Below are 15,501 nucleotides of genomic sequence, written 5' to 3' on the forward strand. Positions count from 1 at the left end.
TTGATGCATTCCTCCAAATTCCTTGCACGCGCGCGAAAGGAGGGGAACATGAGCTAAGGCACATAGTTAAGTTATTTTATTGACAAAATATACAACTATTAGTACAAATTTCCCTAAAAAGACACATAATACAAAATATACAAAGTAGACAGTAATCTTTTTGTTCTTGCAAGTACATGGCCTGCAAAGAAAAATGCAACACCAAGTACAAATATAAGATTCTAAAAAACGAAAAGGAACTTAGTATAGAGAAAAACGGAGTCACATAACTATCATTTTTCTGAAAATCAATCATTCATAAACATCGCATTATCAATATCAATTTCTATCACACATAATGCTTGAAATAGACCATCTTCAGCATACATTAGAGCGCTGTTTACAGTCATTTCCATGCTAAAATAACTATGCAAACGAAAGCGTCAGTGACGCTCACAATTAGTCTCGAATCCCTGATCGTTTCAATTCGCAGTTTCCAAGACGTCGGCGCCTGGAGCCCCGCAAGGAGCGACGACAGAAAAATGTCATTGGAGTTATTTCGAGACGTGGATGAAATTTACTCCGACTTCGGAGGTCGAGAGCTGACCGTAACGGCCAATAACAACAGCCCCTTCTTCGGAATGAAGGAATTCGACAATGGATCATACGTTCCAGATTCTGGAATCGATATCAGCGTTATGGACGCTCTCGGAGGTGCCCTCAACTTCACGTGAGTTCGTCTGTTAATACTGTGCTAACTATTTCAATTTATTTGGTGACCAGATAGTTCTTTTAAAGCATGTGGGATGTAGGCTATGTACCTAAGCTCTATAAAATCAGAACCATAGTCAAATTAAATGCCTTTTTATATGATCACAGCTCACCTATTTTACAGACTGATATTGGGTCTGGTATTCGTTTTCATTATACAGTAGGTAGTAGCAGTTTACTAATTTTTGAAATGAAATGCATTTCTTTTTATTCTTTGACTCCTTCAGATACAAAGTCATGAAACCTGCAGATGGGAAGTGGGGCGGGCCTCTTCCTGATGGGACAATCACTGGCATGATCGGGGAAGTTGCCAGAAGAAACGCTCACATCGCCATCTGTGAAATTACTATCACAGGTATGTCTTAAGTTGGTTTAATATAAACACGTGTCCTGCATCATTTGGGATCTCGCTGTCATTGGGTTTCCATTTCCGATGCAAAATTGAAGTCAAATTTGTTTTTTGAGGTACGAACATTCACAACTTCAGGTTTTCTGCCAATATTGGCTACCTGAGGCCAAGTACGGCAATGAGATGCTTTAAGATGTTGGAAAACATGCTCGTCTTACATCGCTTGTAGGTATTTTGGCTTAACAAACAATATACATAGTAATAAATTTTACTGGCAGACGCACGAAAGATACGGAACGGGGAAGACATAGATTTTAATCTCAAAATGAACTTATAATCTTCTCCAGGGCTACGAGAAACTGTGATCGACTTCACGAGGCCTTATTTCATGGAATCGCTGACGATTGTCTCAACTGCTCCTGCTGAGAAGAACAGAGCTTTTGCCGCTTTTTCGCCTTTTTCCTCTACGGTAAACTATTTTTATTTTTTTGCAGAAGACGCGAGGCGTTGCATGGAAGAGACGGCAACGGGATAGTTTTTAAAACTGAGAAAACCAGTCTCACAGATTTCATTGCTTTGAAAAGTTGTTACTTTTACCGCTGAAAGAGTAGGCCTTAAAATGCAATATGAAACGGTTTCCAATCCTAAACGCAACCCCCCCCCCCCCCCCCCCCCCCCCCCCCCACCCATCTCCTTCTCATCCACATCCGGCCAAACACTTTCTTTTTTATATAATATTAAAAACTGCTCTGATTTTTACAGCTAGGGTGTTGCTTTTATTTTTTTAAGACAATAAATATTAAGATCAAGAGGCAAACATTGAAATTCTACTTCAGGCCAACGTTAGAATTGTTATCTTTCAAGTCAGGGTGATAACCTATTTTAACAGAAATAAAGTATGAACAGTGCCCAACGCCCAAGGAAAGCAATGCCCACCAACCTATCTACAAGGGTAGTAACTCTGAAGAACTTACGATTTCCATCGGTGTTGATTAAGAATAAACAAAAACGACGACGATTATTGCAATTTGCACAGAAATCACTCTCATGCATCTGCAACTCAATTATGAATTCTCATATGAGGACGTGAAAGAAGCAAAGGAACAGAGAGAGAGAGAGAGAGAAAGACCACATCATATGTCATTAATTCTCCAAAAAAGTACGAAAAAAAAGATTGGAGCAATTTACCTTTGACATTCTTAATACTACTCAAAAGAACTGGTGAGCAGATTTGGTTAGATTTTTGTTTGTCATCCTGAAACTGCTGATCTTTTTAACACATTAAATAACAATGCCACCAATTTGTATTATCCGTAATAAACACTGAAGAGCAAAATGAGGCCAATCTAGTTAGCGTAACTTTCGAAGTGTCTGGCTGTCGGAGTGTCTGTCTAGCCGAGGCTGCTTCAGAATTTAAAATGTAATCCTTTTCTAAAATATTTTACGTTTGATTTTGAAGCCTTTAAAGAAATACCTTAATACATTAAAAAGCTAAATATAATTAAGAACACTTTCTTCTGTGTCTTTATCCAAGTCTGGACAACAACAGAATGCCAGTATGTGAAGAAACTTCATCCTCGCTATAATAATCTTCACCAGAGCTTGGCCATCACATTCTGACATTATTTTGTTTGTTACAAACAAAATGATACGAGAATCTAGCACATGAGGGAAACAATACTCGATGACCTCCTCTTTTAAAGGTGCGTCCACACGGTCGAACATTGTCCGACTGACAAACATTGTTACCAATTAACAACTGTCTGTCAGTCTTTGCCTTGTGAGCAGAGTAAAAACAGTGTTATACAAGTTCATCTGGTACCACTGTTTGTTGCCAGATCTACTTCCACCGTTTCAACGCTTATGACGTCATCCTGCTTCGCCTATGATATGGTAACGATGTCTGTCCGTCAGACATTGTTTGACCGTGTGGACGCACTTAGGCTGCTTTCCCAGTGGAGGCCAAGGGGGCCACTTCCCAGCTATGTAAAAGTCCTCTTTAATGGCTGCCTTCCCTCAGGGAAACAAGGGGGTTGTTAACAGCCAAGAAGCGTGGCAACGCTAGAAGCCCTACTTTGGGGCATCCCCAGAGAACCAGAACCAAAGGGATGCCATTTAAATCTTCTCATCTTATCTCCTCGTGTCTCAGTTTACAGTTTCACCTCAACACATTCCGGTTAGAAATAATGGCTTGGGAACTTGGGGAGTGCTCTGGGTAAATTAGCACAAGATTGATTAGTCTCTGTTGGAATTTTCAACCTACCTACAATGCCAGAATAGGCAATATCCTTATATGAAATTGAAGCTTATGTTTTGTTCTCCCTTACGCGCTTATATAAGCCAAAAAGCCATCATTCTCTCTGCTCGTTTCACCAAGTCTTGCCTCAAATAGAGAAATCCTTGTGTTGTGTTTGTCGAGGTTTTGCACGTCTCTTTTGGTGCCACCAATTTAGCTAATACGATGGTAAACTTCTCAGTACTTCTCATACTTGATTTCCAATTGACACCCTTTTTTACACTTGAGTTTTGTTTAATGGGAACGTTGTGGCTGATTAGTTTAGATTAGGCAGGCCTTATACCAGCAAGGCTCCTTGCTCTAAAGTGGTTCATAAATGTGTAAAAGGGATTAAGACTCCACCATTTGTGGTTCCACACGTTCATTTCCAAATTCTTGTTTAAATATACTTATCCACTTATTTATTCACAATAATATTTCATTCTTTCTTGACTGAAAATATTTGTAATTAAACAAAACTGTGAAGGCCTTCCATGAATGCAACACCACAGGTCTGGGCGTGCTTAGTTATCTCAACCATAGTCATCGGCCCCGTGCTCTATCTGGAAACGTTGTTTCTGAAGAGGTTCCTCAAAATGGAATTTGGACCACACCACAATCTGCAGGACTCTTCCTTCAACATGTTCAGAAGCCTGGTCGTCCAGAATAATTGTCTCACAGAAGATTACCTGGCTCACAAATTCACGTTCCTTGGCTGGTACCTATTCTGCTTAAACGTACTAGGTAAGTCCCAAGGGAATTATTTGTCTTTACATGAATAGGATTATTTCTACAAACGTAGGTTCGGTATTAATCTCTTTTATATTTAAAATGAATAAAAACCTAAGATATGTCCATGATGATCTTGAATTTGTTATTCAGTTACTGTCTTCAAGGGAACATGTTCTTATCAGTTTATACATACACACACATTATATATATATATATATATATATATATATATATATATATATATATATATATATATATATATATATATATATATATATATATATATATATATATATAATATTCATTTATATCTCCAGTGCTCTACTCGGGGACGCTCACAGCCGTGCTGATAACTCCTACCTTTGAGAAGCCCATCGATTATTTGACCGATTTACCTGATGCAGTGAAAGAGGGCGCCACCATTGCCACTGTTGGAGATTCGAGCTTTGAAATGCTTTTCAAGGTAATACAGTTCTCTTGCACTTTTAAAGAAATAAAATGTTAAGGCAACGTATTAGCCATATATTTCTCCCTCATTTTTAAATCACAGGTTGCACTGAAACCCCCCTCAGGTATATTACCTGGTCACTCGCGTGTGTGTAGGACTTCATTTTGAGCCATTCCATATCACACTCACACAAGACCCCAGATGTTCCTTTAAAGTTTCAGTAATTTTCCTTGTTTTCCTACAAGGTAGGAGGTTTACTTTTCATGCAATCCCTTGATATTATCTGGCCTCGCATCTGGCATAAGGTCCGACTCCTCACTTCTTCCACATAGGATGAGTAGTGTCAAAACGAACAATCCACTGATTTCTATTTACCAGAACATGTTCAAAAACTTGATATGATGAAATAATTGAATCCTAGTAAAGCCAGGTATGAAACTAGAAGATGCATAATCTAAATGGCCAATCAAATTCTACATCTCGTTCTAGATGAAATATGAAGTTATGCCTTAGTTGAAAGCATGGTGGACTCTCATATCAGGTCACGCAGCCTCCCGTGATAAAAAATACATTCTTTCCTTTTTAGGGATAGCAAAGCGAGCAATCTCTCTTAAGTTGGCAATAAGCCAAGATGCCTGTTAAAAGCTTAAAATTCACAGGTACTTTTATCATAAAGTTATTGTTCACAGGAAGCCAAAGAAGGCATCTACAAGGACATCTGGCAACTTTTCAATCACAAAGACAGATCCCAGAGCTTCTTCCCTGGGCCTGACTACGGATTTGAGAGGGTAAGATTCCTCAAAGTTCTCTCTGATCTCTTGCATGTCTGCTTACATAAGTGCTCACAAATAAGAATTACTTGCAGATCTTGAGAATATGTAACAGTAGCCATAATTACACATTCTTTCATTGGTGGTCCACTTCTTGTGACGAATGATTCAAGATTTCTGTACATTAATATATGTTCTTCAGAAATTGGAATACTTATTTTTTCTGGAAGTATGAATATCACATATCAATATATCAATTTGCTATTGATTTTTATCTTTAGAATGATTTCATAGGTGTTAAAAAAATATAATTTCATTTATCATGAACTATTTGACAGAGCAGATGGTGGAAAAAAACTGCAAATGGTGATACAAGCAACATATTTGGCATGAGAAAATTTTTCTCTATAATTTAAATATTTCCATTCCATAAGCCAACTAAAATTACATACGATTCATTTAATGATTGTGAATTCATTTTTTGGTATTCTTACTGTCATTACGAGGTTAACTGAACCCATCTTTCCAATATAACCACCATTTTTTTTAGGAAGTGCAGCTGTAGAGAGCTATGCACTTTAGCCCAGAGTTGTAGCACTTGTGTAGCCATGGCCTTCCTTCTTACATCCACACTTATTCAGTTCTTGGCAAGATTCTGCTACTGCTGGCAAATCTATCCAGTATGGAAGCCAGGCACCATCAATGTGTTGCCATCCCCAGTCTTGACTGGGCACTGCTGGATGTAAAGACTGGCTCCAAATGTGGCCTGGTTGGATGGGAGTTTTCTTGCAATGCTCTCTAAGACTAGCCCTTGTAAGGGGAAATAAATCATAAGCTGTTTGCTTCCTTGCAAAGAGATCAAGTCTAGCCTCATTTACATCTTCATATGAACTGCTTCTGTCGTACACTGGCACTACAGCTGCTGATGTTCAACTTCGTTTGATGAAGGTGGGTGTGACACGCTGAAACACAGTCCATGTTTGTTATACGGACTTCTTCCCCCTTCCATGAAAGGCAGAAACTCTGTCAAACCCACTAAATGCATGAAAAAAGAAAGTGTTGCAGCTTTTGGTCCCATGGCAGCTGGAATTTCATTTTGCATAAGACTCAAACGTAGACCTCTCTGTTGGTCTCAGAGTATTTAGAAGGACTGCATCATCTATGAGCACATCAGCGACAGGTTCTTTGTCATGGATGTCCGACTGCTGTTCTAGTAGAGGCAGCTGCTGTGACTGTGCCTTGATGCATTTGGCCATTCTGTTCCAGTGATGGTGGGGAATTTTTTATTTTCATGTTGAAGGAATACATTCACGTCATATTATCTGTTCTGGCATGAAATGAAGAGGTGTGAGAAGAGATTACAGTCTCCCTTTATGGTTTGGAACGAATGTTTACACTTGGACTCTATAGCAGGCATCTTGCAACTGAACAGTAAAATTTGGTTCTTGAATACTGGCTCACAGAATCTGCTTAGTGCCTTAAGTTTCTCAAAGACTGTGAATTCGCCCTCCCCAAGGCTCTCCATAGATCTAAAGGATTCACTAACTTTGTTGTTTATAATTCCATGACTAGCACAATCAGATCCAATGAATCTTCCTCAAAAGGATTGCCCATTTCTTAGAGTATTTTTTTTACAGATTTCCAACCATTTCAAGAAACCTTTTCTGCACACTTTGTTCCATCATGATGATTTCCCTCAGATTCTGCTCATGTCCTTCGTCTACAGCCATTGAGGAAAATGGCCATATTGTTTTATGAATGCTGACATTTTCCTTTGTGAATTTGATAGAAGTGTCTTTTGGAAAGCCTTCTTGTCTCTCAAATGAATTGAAAGCCACCTGGCATAATGAACAAGGTCAAGGGCAAAGAAGAAAGGAATTAATTCCTGCAGCACATCTTTGTACAAATTGAAATTTGACTCCCATTTTGACCTGAGGAAAATAAAATCTAAAAGTTCTAACTGAAGTACTACATTCCAAAAGGCAAATTGTGAACACTGGCTCTCGTTTTTTGAGATTCAGCTTTCAAAACTTAGCTCACTTTCTTCTTCAGCTTCCTATTAACAGGGTGTAACACGAGTTTATGCAAATATTTAGGGAAATGAAAGAAAAAGTCATTCTAAGCAGAAAATATTCTAGAATCATATACATTTTAAGACTTCGTTTGCTGGTGAGGTGAATTTTTAAAATAAAGGTCTTTCCTTAACGCTGCTCTTGGCCAAGAGTAGTCAGGGATATGAGGGGGAAGGGTTGATGAAGGGCATCAGGCAACTGGATTGATAGTCTTTTAATTATGATTTTCTTTCTCGCAGGTTTTTGAAAAATGTAACTAATAATACAGTCCCTTCAGTTAGTAAATCACTTGTGAACAAATTCACTGTAATCCAATTTTAATGATCAGCTTTATGTATCAAGTAAGTCTTTTTCATCTGACAAGAGACAAAACACATTTTCTTAGGTGTGTTTTTTTCCTTCGATTGGTGTGTGATGAATACTTTTGATGAAGGAGACTTTTTGATATGTTTTAAATCTTTGATCGGTGTTTAATGAATGGGCCTATCTTTGATGGAGGGGAGAATCCATTCGCTTGCTTTTCTTTTCTTTTTCGGAGTCCAGTGAATACCATTGACGGAGAGGGAGAAGGTTTTTATGATACATGCATATTTCCCTTTGTTAAGTAACTAAAGAATACATTCAATTCGGAAGTATTTTCTTTACACCGGCCTAATCGCTGATTTCCTTTTTTTATAACAGTGGAGTTCACTGTTGCAAAACCCCTAAATGAACCTCATATCTGCATATTCCACATTGCTGGAATGGTAAGGCATTGTCTCCAGTTTCTTGCTAAGGAATCTGACACTTGTAACCTGGTCACACAATTGGTGGAAAAGTGAAGCCGTTTAGTGTAACAAGTGAAGTGAGCTCCATCCCACGCCCCTCCCCCCTTCAGTGACTACTCCGACATCCCGTGCGCACCTTATTACTTGGCCATTGAATGATAATAATTATTTTAAAAATTCACCTCACCAACAAACAACGCCTAAATTGCATATCATTATAAATCATTTTCTGCTCAGAATGACCTTTTCTTTCATTTCCAAAAATATTTGCATAAACTCGCGTTACACCCTGTATATGCCATATAGGTGGTTTTGTGCATCTGATATAAACTACAGGCTATTACCTCATAGGGTAAACAGGCTCTTTTCACATGTGAAGCAGAGATAAACCAATCTGCTGTCCCATGCTATTTCTGCTTCTGCAAGAGCACCAGTCCAACCACTGTCTTTCAAGACCACTTCTAAATGCAGCCCTCCAAACAAGGTAATCATACCACCCTACTGCAAAGGCCATCCCAACTGGATTTGCTTGGAAATTGCAAATAGTGGTCCATCGGCTGCTAAAACTGGAATTTGGCCAGGATTGAGAAACTGTGTGGGTTAGTTCTTGTCATATCCCTGGCGTGCTTGATTACCGCAACTGAATTAGCCGACTCTTGAAAAAAGTAACATTGATGACAAGCTTACTTCAAAGGGCACCTGTTGCTTATGAGAAGATAATGTGCTGCCCAAGGTATGGTCACAGAATTTTCACACTTATTCACCATACAAAAGTTGTTGATGTCCAACACTTCCACTGGATGGAAGGAGGGGACGTTCAGGTTTAAAAGTAAGCAGGTGGTACATTTGTGTAATACTACGAAGAGAATGTACTTTTTTTCATTTGTTCTACTTTGGATGATTTGGGCCAAGTTTCTGACCTCACCCTTGTTAGCATGGCTTGGATGCTGAAACAAAGATAAGTTGGAATTTTATATCCCCACCATTTTGCAGCAAGCTTACAATTCCAACAAACCTGTGGCACAGATTCCCTTCTAGTGTCTGCTGTTAAGGTACCACCAGTCTCTGTCTGATGTCCAAACATCTTCTTCCTCAATATCTTGGCTGCCTTGGCATCATTGTAGTCACATGCCGTGACTAGGGCTTTTCCCACTTTCCCCCTGTAGGCAAGCCAACGCTCTCTTCCCATTTGAATGTCTCCATTTCTGGGATATGGGCAAGTATCTTTCAGCTGTGTTAGATGAAGAAAGGAAGCTTGAACATTTACCTGTTCCAGTCTTTGTTTGTACAAATCATAAAGTTCTACCTTTGTGAAACACTAGCACCCATCTGTAGTTAACCACTTCTCTCGTATCTACACCTTGGGTCCAATTTTATGGAAATTTAGACAGGTTCTTTCACCATTGTACACCCCTGTCAGACAAGATGAGTGATGCATGCGGTCCTGGGAAACATCATCTCCAACATTCACCTTGGTCAAATGTTTCTCATCCAGAGAGTTCATGGCACATTGTTGCAATTTTTCATGTAAAGGAAATATCATCGTCAATCATAATTTTCTGATATGTGTTGGTTTGTCACAAACAAAGCAGATTCCTTCTTTCTCATTCATAGATTCCTCTGTATCCTCTTCGCCTGCCTTTTACTTGCTACATGGGAACTTTGCACTAAGGGCAACATCATCTTTTGTTTTGCACAATGGCTTCCTTTTCTTTCCAGTTTTGAACTTGAGCATACATGGTTCACGATATTTAGCTTTGCTCTTTTCAGAAGTCTGCTGAATTTAGTCACCTTTGTCAAGCCTTTTTGGATCAAAGGCATTGCACTTAAGTTGTAAAGTACAGGAATGTTTGTGGCAAGGGTAAACACCAAGCACCAGATGAATCAACTCATCTTTTGTGTGTGTCCTCTTGGCATAAGCAACGAAGCTTCCAGTTAGTCTTAGTATCCCCCTTTAGGAAAGATTTATACTTTAAAGATTGTGCTGCTATTGCTTTTTTTCTGCAGGCTAAGGATTTATCCTTTCACCACCTATAAACGTATATTCACTTTTTGATATGGGATGCAGCTACGCTCAGACCATTCATCTGATGCTATTTAATTCTTGTGTGATCTGTACACCTTCCAGTAAACTATTCTTACGTATGGGTGGCCTTGAGAACCCAAATATGTAAAGGAAAAAATAATAGGGGGAATAAATGGAGACTGAAGTGCTTCTAACTTACCTTAAAAAGGATTGATTTGGTTATGTTTACTCTAGAAAGGTCGCCAGGAAACTCAGCTAATTAATTTACATTATTTATTTACAAGAGGCCGTTGAATGATCTGGGAAAAGTAAAAGCAACTTGTCTGCACGTGGACCAATCCTATCTCTCACAATAGGGGAAAGCTGGATAAAATCAGATTAACGTCAATGCTGGTTTCCAAAATTACTCATAGTTATCTTTCGTTAAGGAAGCACATGTGAGCAATGAGACATGGACACGTGACTGGCAAAGATCTGGAAGAGTTCCCAGATTAGACACAGAATAAAATAAGAATTTCCTGCACAAAGTTACAGTTATTCAATTTTATCTAACACACTGGGGGAGGAACTCTAGTATTTAAATGAGATATTCAATGAAGACTTTGTCTGTCTGGGACAATCGCAAAAGGTTGGCATGCGGCCACGAGGCAAGGAAAGGAACAAAGGGATGTAATTTGAGAATTAGGAGTTCGAATTGGAAAATGTGGAGTAGTTACTTGACTTGGAGAAAGAACTGGCAATATGACTGTATCTCAAGACGTACCTGGATGCCTTGTGTAAGTGGACCTTTGTAGAAAATGGCGTCTGCTTTGTCCGAGGTCTGGGCCTCCAGGTAGCCCCTGTTGTAGGCCTTATGGGAAGGCTGGCTGGGACATCTGTCCTAGGTCACAGACTGGAGTGGATTGAGCAAGAATGCAGGTGCGAATCCCTGGGAACAGAGCATATCGCCAGCGAGAGGTTCACAGGATAAAAGATCTTAAGAGTCGGCCTAAGAAGTAACTAGCTAGCTACACACTTCCTTTTGGGATATGTCCCTCAGGCTTACAGGAGTCTTTATTCCCCCTTTCTGCTACTACGGAAATTCCGATCTATCTGTTAGGGAAAAATGGCTGCTCTTTTAGAACTAAAATAAAATTAATGCTACTGTGAAGAAGAGGCGATCAAAATCTGTAAAAATATAAACAATTCTTTGGCTCGGCTCTCCCATACTGGCACATCCTGTCAGTTCAGCGGTTGCTATTTAATTTTGAACTGAGCTAGCCAAACAATATTTTGGAAACTAATGACATATGTTTTACCATTAGCTAGCATAGAACTCCATCCTGAGTTTCACAGCTATAGTTTCCCTAGTAGTCCACTGACATTACACTATTATGCTGTTACAATAAGCTAATTACCCATTTTTTTATTGATGAAAAAGAGTTAAGAGCAGCTTAATTCATTTCTAACCAACAAAAATAAACTGATCAAGCTGAAGTTACCTTAGATTCATTTATTATCTGAACTTTTGCCTTTGATTTGAACTCAAACACAAATATTTGTTTTTTTGCTCCCATTTTCGATAAAGTGACAGCATTCTTGGACGTTTTTGGTCATATAATTGGGTACCTCAGTACTTACAGGCTTGCCTTCATAATTTTAACATATCCACAGGAGGTCATTTTGAAAACCTGCTGGCCATCTTGGAAAATGGAAAATTATGTGGCTTGAGGTTGATCATGATGAAGAAGGCCATGAAAAATTGTGCCAAATTTGATCCTTATATCACCATTTGCACTTTTTCCCCACTCCACTAAGAGAAGTAAACCATTGCCATATACTACAGAGTAACTCTCTTATTCCTTCTGGTGACATTTGTGACACTTTGCCACTCGCACAAGGCCCTTATGGTCTAATGCAGGCTCTGTCAAAAGTCACACGATATGATTTTACAATTTGTTGAGAACTTAAAATTGAAGTAACATATACGTTAACAGATTGTTGTAATTATCCTGAAACCACTTTACAGATTATTCCGAAAAAAGTGATCTTACTGAATGCTCAGTTCAATTCAAGGATCCGTGCCACCCAGAGGGGTATCAGCAAGTTCCATATAGCAAAACAGTCCTTTTACCCTCAAGGTTATGGCCTCGTTTGCTTTAGTGGTGCTCCCTTCATGGGGAAGTTCAACAAAATGTAAGTCTCATGTTAAGGGGAATTCTAAAATTGGGGCGTTAGTGGTGTTATTTATGCATGCACCTTTTTATTACATACTCTCTCTGTGTACCTTGAAATTCAAAAGACAATGTTTTGGACATAAGAAAGGATAGGGATTAGTTTATCAAAAAGCCAGTAGCTACGGAAGTAGCAGAGCAAAGATCTGTAGCAAGGCTCAGGAAAACTTGGAAAAGGGAGATAGATAAAGACCTAGACCTGATAAGAGTTCATGGACGACGAGCATTGGACACAGGAGAGGTGAGAGAACCAATTTCACATCTAGTAATTCCATACAAGAAGAGCCAATGATGATGAACCGTTTATGGAAAGCCTCACTATACCCTAAGCAGTGCATTCAAGTTAGCATTTATGCTATTCACTCATTTTTGTTTTTAGTTACATTTCTCTCTCTTTCACTACTCATCCCTTTTCTTTGAACTCTTCTCGCCATATTCCTCAACTTTTTTACCGTTCTCAAGGTTTATTTGCAACTGTAAAGATAAAATTATTTGAAATATCCCTATGAAAGTATAACTCAGGTTATATAGCTTTTGGATGGATAAAATTATGCACATTTACACGCATCCTTGCAGACCACAAGAGTCAACTCATGACCAGTCTCCTACTGGATGGTCCACTCTACCTAAAATCTATGTTGGTTCACTAAATGGAAGCCAATTCTCCCGTGCAAGGCCTCAAGAATATTAATGTATTGGCAACACTGATAAAAAAATACCAATAAGAAAACAGAAGTAGTTAAACCAGACATCAAGGTCCAGCGTTGAAGTTCCGAGTTCGGCATTATGCCATGTCAGATAAAATGGTAGTACTGCACTTGACCTCATAAATTGAGTGCTGTTTTTAAAGGGTTCATAAAGCTGTAACATAAAACAGTTTTTTGTCTAAGAATCACAAAACCTGAAAAATTTGATCACAAAGCCATTTCTCAAGGTATGATGTGCCTCCCACCCACGTGACTGCACAGATTTAGATTTCTAATATCTTTAAATTCTGGAGACCTTTATTCTTATTCTGGTCCTTTTAACTTTCATGTATTAACAACTCTCAGTCCTTGCCTTCAATTTTAGAATTCCTGAAAACTTATCTACAGTATGAACATAAATATCAAAAACACTCAAAAAAATCTTTTTCATTCCAACTTGGCCTCACTTATTCCAGTCGCTTTGGTGCCCCTTTTGACTCACTGATGGATAAAAGAAAACAGCTGAGCTAGAATTGATCCCTTTGCCTTAAACTTCCAGTAAACTTAAATGACCTGGTGCAATTATTGGAAACGGTGTAAAAGGAATAACGCTATCCACTGACACCAGTTAACAAGGATTCTTCTTGATCAGGATATCGTACATGGCGGAGGGCGGCCTCATCATGAAATGGGCTGACGACCAGGTGCTCAAGGTGGCCCTGGGGCGGAAGAACACAGAGCAGCTGGACAGTGGAGGAGCTACACCCATTACACTTAAGCACCTGCAGGTTGGTATCACCAAGGTAGACAGCACCTCATACTACTTAGTTGTTGAATGACTCGAAGTCATTATTTTATTCTTACTATTATCCTTTCACACTGACGAGAACTTACTGGGTCGGAGTTTGATTGGCAAGTTAGCGAGTGATGACATGGGGGATGTTTGTAGCAAGACGTCCCTCATCTCCTATATAATGGGTCAGTGTCTGCCAAGTGAAGACTATGGTTCTGGGTACATACGGGCAAAACCTTTATGCATAATTATTCTTATAACTTATCCTCTTATACCTGTAATAGATATTGTGTACATATGCTTGCATTATCTACCAAATCCGGCAAAATCTTACTCAGAGCATTAAACAATATGACACAAGGCCCCGGTAACTAGCTTCACAAGTATCTACACAAAAGGATACCAAGTCACATGCATTGCAATTATTAAATCTAGTTGTTTTCCTTATCAGTTTGAATTAAACGTCAATTAAACGTTATCTTTCTTTTTAATTCCAGGCAGCCTTCATCGTGCTAGCTCTGGGTTACGCGATAGCAGTGTTGGTGTTGGGATTTGAAATCATTTGGAAAACTTGTTCTTTTGTATCAGGATCAGCTGCTGCAAAATCTTGATTCAAACAACAATGGACGTGAAAACGAAGTGACCATGACCACACACACACACACACACACACACACACACACACACACACACACACACACACACACACACACACATATATATATATATATATATATATATATATATATATATATATATATATATATATATATATATATAGTTACAACAGAATTCCATCTATAGCAAGGAACTCATAGAAACACCAATATGAAGAAAAAAAGTACTGTATTTCAGAGAATGCGCTGTCTCCTCTCTACCTGAAGAGAGAGACAGAGGATAGTCTCTGAAATAGAGTACCTATTTTCTATATTTTGGCGTTTTTATCTGCTCTTATTAGAATCCTGATGAGAGTATTTCCTTACTTATCTAATTTCACCTAAACCTAGTCAGCACCCATGTAATGCAAAATAGCAATATTCCTGGTAGAAAAATGTGGGAGTCAACCAACATAGTATGCAAATTGTCAATGTACCGAAGATACTTGTCAAGCCCTTAGCAATTACTACATAAGTGGCACCTCTACCACTCTGTGAAGGCGAATGCAAGCTCGCCACGACCGAGGGGCAATATTTCAACACTACTTACTAGTCAACCACGACTATAGACTCACACTGGAGGAATTGTTAGGTAGCATGGGATCATGCATAGAGAAGACCGATTCCACAGATTGCAAATAGCAGATGCTGTGAGTACAACAACAGCCTGCATCACTCAAACAAAGGAACAAGGACTTCATCCTCCTCTTCTCCAAGGAAACCACTGGGCATCCGTGAGAATCTGAAGGGGGAGACGAGCGACACAACACCCCTGAACATAACTACTGACAATGAAGCAAATCAAGACTATTGGCCTGAGAAGGGAATCATGCCCTTGCCCACACCCTTTGCTGCAAGCCACGGCATAGAACAACACGTCCTATGGAACACCAGGAATGCCCATGCTGTTGTCCAGTCCACCAGCGAGAGAATGAGGCCAGCCCAACCAATAGAAATTCAGCAC

At 39.1% G+C, this 15,501-nt stretch overlaps 1 protein-coding gene across 1 annotated transcript; it reads left to right on the forward strand.

Moving 5' to 3' along the window:
* Positions 1–490: 490 nt before the first annotated feature.
* LOC135225296 (glutamate receptor ionotropic, delta-2-like) lies at positions 491–14,492 on the forward strand. The gene is made up of 9 exons (XM_064264625.1): positions 491–709; positions 978–1,105; positions 1,447–1,568; positions 3,887–4,118; positions 4,424–4,569; positions 5,244–5,342; positions 12,198–12,364; positions 13,741–13,876; positions 14,379–14,492. The coding sequence occupies exons 1-9, from the start codon at positions 522–524 to the stop codon at positions 14,490–14,492; spliced, it is 1,332 nt and encodes a 443-aa protein (XP_064120695.1). The 5' UTR covers positions 491–521.
* Positions 14,493–15,501: the final 1,009 nt, after the last annotated feature.

This window comes from Macrobrachium nipponense, chromosome 13, assembly GCF_015104395.2.
Source record: "Macrobrachium nipponense isolate FS-2020 chromosome 13, ASM1510439v2, whole genome shotgun sequence".
Taxonomy (NCBI): Eukaryota; Metazoa; Arthropoda; class Malacostraca; order Decapoda; family Palaemonidae; genus Macrobrachium; species Macrobrachium nipponense.

What these genes read in the sequence shown, in the direction of transcription:
- LOC135225296 (XM_064264625.1), top strand. Translation starts at nt 522, where the DNA reads ATGTCATTGGAGTTATTTCGAGACGTGGATGAAATTTACTCCGACTTC. An exon ending in TTTCGCCTTTTTCCTCTACG is followed by an intron (nt 1,569 to 3,886) that starts GTAAACTATTTT and finishes GCAACACCACAG; the next exon opens with GTCTGGGCGTGCTTAGTTAT. An exon ending in ATTCTGCTTAAACGTACTAG is followed by an intron (nt 4,119 to 4,423) that starts GTAAGTCCCAAG and finishes TTATATCTCCAG; the next exon opens with TGCTCTACTCGGGGACGCTC.